Source organism: Solanum stenotomum, chromosome 7, assembly GCF_019186545.1.
Source record: "Solanum stenotomum isolate F172 chromosome 7, ASM1918654v1, whole genome shotgun sequence".
NCBI classification, from domain to species: domain Eukaryota; kingdom Viridiplantae; phylum Streptophyta; class Magnoliopsida; order Solanales; family Solanaceae; genus Solanum; species Solanum stenotomum.
Genome location: NC_064288.1, coordinates 46,203,692 through 46,206,403, shown reverse-complemented (window position 1 = coordinate 46,206,403; position 2,712 = coordinate 46,203,692). Strand labels below are relative to the sequence as shown.

Genomic DNA, 2,712 nt, shown 5'->3' with positions numbered 1-2,712 from the left:
GTAGCCATATAAGAGGTAGAGATGGCACTTAGCCTAACATATATAGGTGGTGGTCAAGCAGGTAGAGACAATACTCACCCTACCAGGGGCAACTCACAGACACGAGGTAGGCATGCCTTCTCAGGTAGATACGAGATGTGAGGCATCCAACACATGTACCATTCGTATTTGTGACCGAATGGATACATCGTTATTTGATCCTGGTTTTACTTTTTCTTATGCTTCTACTTAATTTGGTGTTTGTCTCTTAATGTTCTTGTGTATGTTTTTACTCCTAGCTAGGAGAGATTCTGTGATGGTTGATTATTTAATCTATCATTCACCTATGGTAATTTTTATGGGCTATAAGATCTATGTAGATTAGACAGGATAGATTTTGATGTTATCATGGATATGGGCTTTTTTTTTTTTATCTCTGTATCATGTCATTTTAAATTGTAATGCTAAGAGTGTTTCTATATCTATATATGTCTGGGATGTCTAAACTAGTGGGAAAGGAGAATTGTTGTCCTTTCTCCAAAAAAAAGGCATATCCTATATTCATGCTAACAAGTTAGTAGAGAGAGTGTGTTTAGCATTCCTCGCCCATTTTCAAGATACTAGCATAGAGCTAGGTCCCTTCTATTGGGTCAGTTTTTCAGTATTAGGGTTAGTTTCAATAGTATGTGATTTCTTAAGATGTGTTTTCTACTGATTTACCTGGCATGTCACGAGACTATTGACTTCTTAGAGTATGTGACTTCTTTGGGTGGACTCAACAAGAGTAATTGAAACTAGCATTTGGTTTGTTTTGATGAAATTGAAAATTATATTTGGTTCTGTTTGTATAATGGTGGTTTTTTTATATATATAATTTGATTTGAGTTTTAATTTAATGGGTTGCGGGTTGGATTTATTTGAGAATTCGTTCTAAATGAGTAATTTTGAACAGATTGGAGGAAAATCGTTAATGTAGAGATATATGTGATAAGATTTGTGATGATAAAGATATAAATAGTATGATGAAGAATAAACTTAACTAAGAAATAAAAATTAAGGATATTTTTTACTTTTTCCCTTTAAAATTTTGTACAAATACCGGTTCCGTATCCTGAAACTTGTACTACCAAGTTAGCAGTAGAATTTGTGCTCCTAAAATTACTATAGTCCTATAATTTTTCTATGGTCAGGAGTTTGCAGATATATATATATATATATATATATATATATAGAAGATACCTTATAGAATTGATAACAAAAAAAAATGGACAAATGAAATGAAATGAAACGAATAATATATATTCAACTAAAAAGATCATCAAATTAANTCCAGCTTCTTCAAATGTGATAGCTAAGGTGATGACTCTTTGTTCAAGTATTCAATACAGCTCTATACCACCCAAAGTGGAGGAGAGGATCTGAATGTGGAACTTCAGCTAGAGGCTTTGCATATGGAATTGATAACCAAAAAATGGACAAATGAAATGAAATGAAACGAATAATATTCAACTAAAAAGATCATCAAATTAATTAGACAAATGTGACGTATAACATAAATCCCATTAATTTACAGTATCACAACCAAATACATCTCACCTCTGGAAATTAAAGTTGGAAAATGGAAATTTAGAAAATAATAAGCTGACATATATATCAAGAATTACGCACAATTGACCAACAACTTCGATGTCTTCACCATCAGATATTTCATTAAGAGCTTCTACTGCATCAACGGTGAAAATGGATCAAGCTTGGCATGCATTATTCTCAGAATTATTACGCCTACCAAATAGGAAATAACCAAAAGTATGTCCAGCCACGACAACTATAAAAACACCAACATTAAAAGACATAACAGCAAGCATAAGAAGATAAGCAAGGGCTATTTTTAGACCATGCACAAAAGTCTTAACAAGACCATTATAATTTGACATCTTGTCTTTAAAGTAATTGGAGTTAGAGATCCATTCCACAAACAAGGAGACCACAAATACAATGATCAAAGCGAGGACGTACATGCCCGTTCGTGTTCCTGGCCAGCCTGAGAAAAGAATTTCAGCATTTTTACTCCAGAAAAAGGTCATGTGTGTCAACCCCATGCCCATCATCATGTGATCTTGTGGTGGTGATGGTGGTGGCATTCCTCCCATTCCTGGCATGTCATGATCCATATGGCTTTCCAAGTTTAAGCCCTCTCTCTTATTAATTTTTGTATTAATAAGGTATAATAATACAGGATGGCTTGTGAAGATTGAATTAGCCTTTGGAATATTGAATATTGGAGGGTACTTGTTATATATAGAAAATAGGGGCCAAATTTGGGTAGTACTACTACTACTATTCTGTACTGCTTAATTGGGTTGACTATACTTCTTTCTTATTGTTGTATTGTACTTCTTATCTTCTTCATTTTTTAAAAAAAATAATTAAGTGGTGTTTGACAAAAATACTACTCCCTCAGTCCAATAATAATTGTATACTATACTATTTTAGGATATTCAATAATACTTATTCACTTTATGAAATCAATAAATAATTTTACACTTAGTTTCTATTTTATCCTTATAATTAATTATAGTTATTTCCCTATTACATTTTTCAAGACATTGTATTTATAGGACAGTGAATGAGACAAAAATTTTATCAATGTCTAAGAACAATAGTGTAGCTGTTAAAATAAAACAAAACAATAGTGTTATTTGGGTTCAAACCTAGAACTCTTTCATTCAATTG

At 32.3% G+C, this 2,712-nt stretch overlaps 1 protein-coding gene across 1 annotated transcript; it reads right to left on the bottom strand.

The window, feature by feature from the left end:
• Positions 1-1,509: 1,509 nt before the first annotated feature.
• Positions 1,510-2,243, bottom strand: LOC125871297 (copper transporter 6-like). The gene has a single exon (XM_049551889.1). It carries the CDS (start codon positions 2,148-2,150, stop codon positions 1,725-1,727), a length of 426 nt encoding a protein of 141 aa, XP_049407846.1. The 5' UTR covers positions 2,151-2,243; the 3' UTR covers positions 1,510-1,724.
• Between the last annotated feature and the right edge of the window lie 469 nt (positions 2,244-2,712).

What these genes read in the sequence shown, in the direction of transcription:
- LOC125871297 (XM_049551889.1), bottom strand. Translation starts at nt 2,150, where the DNA reads ATGGATCATGACATGCCAGGAATGGGAGGAATGCCACCACCATCACCA.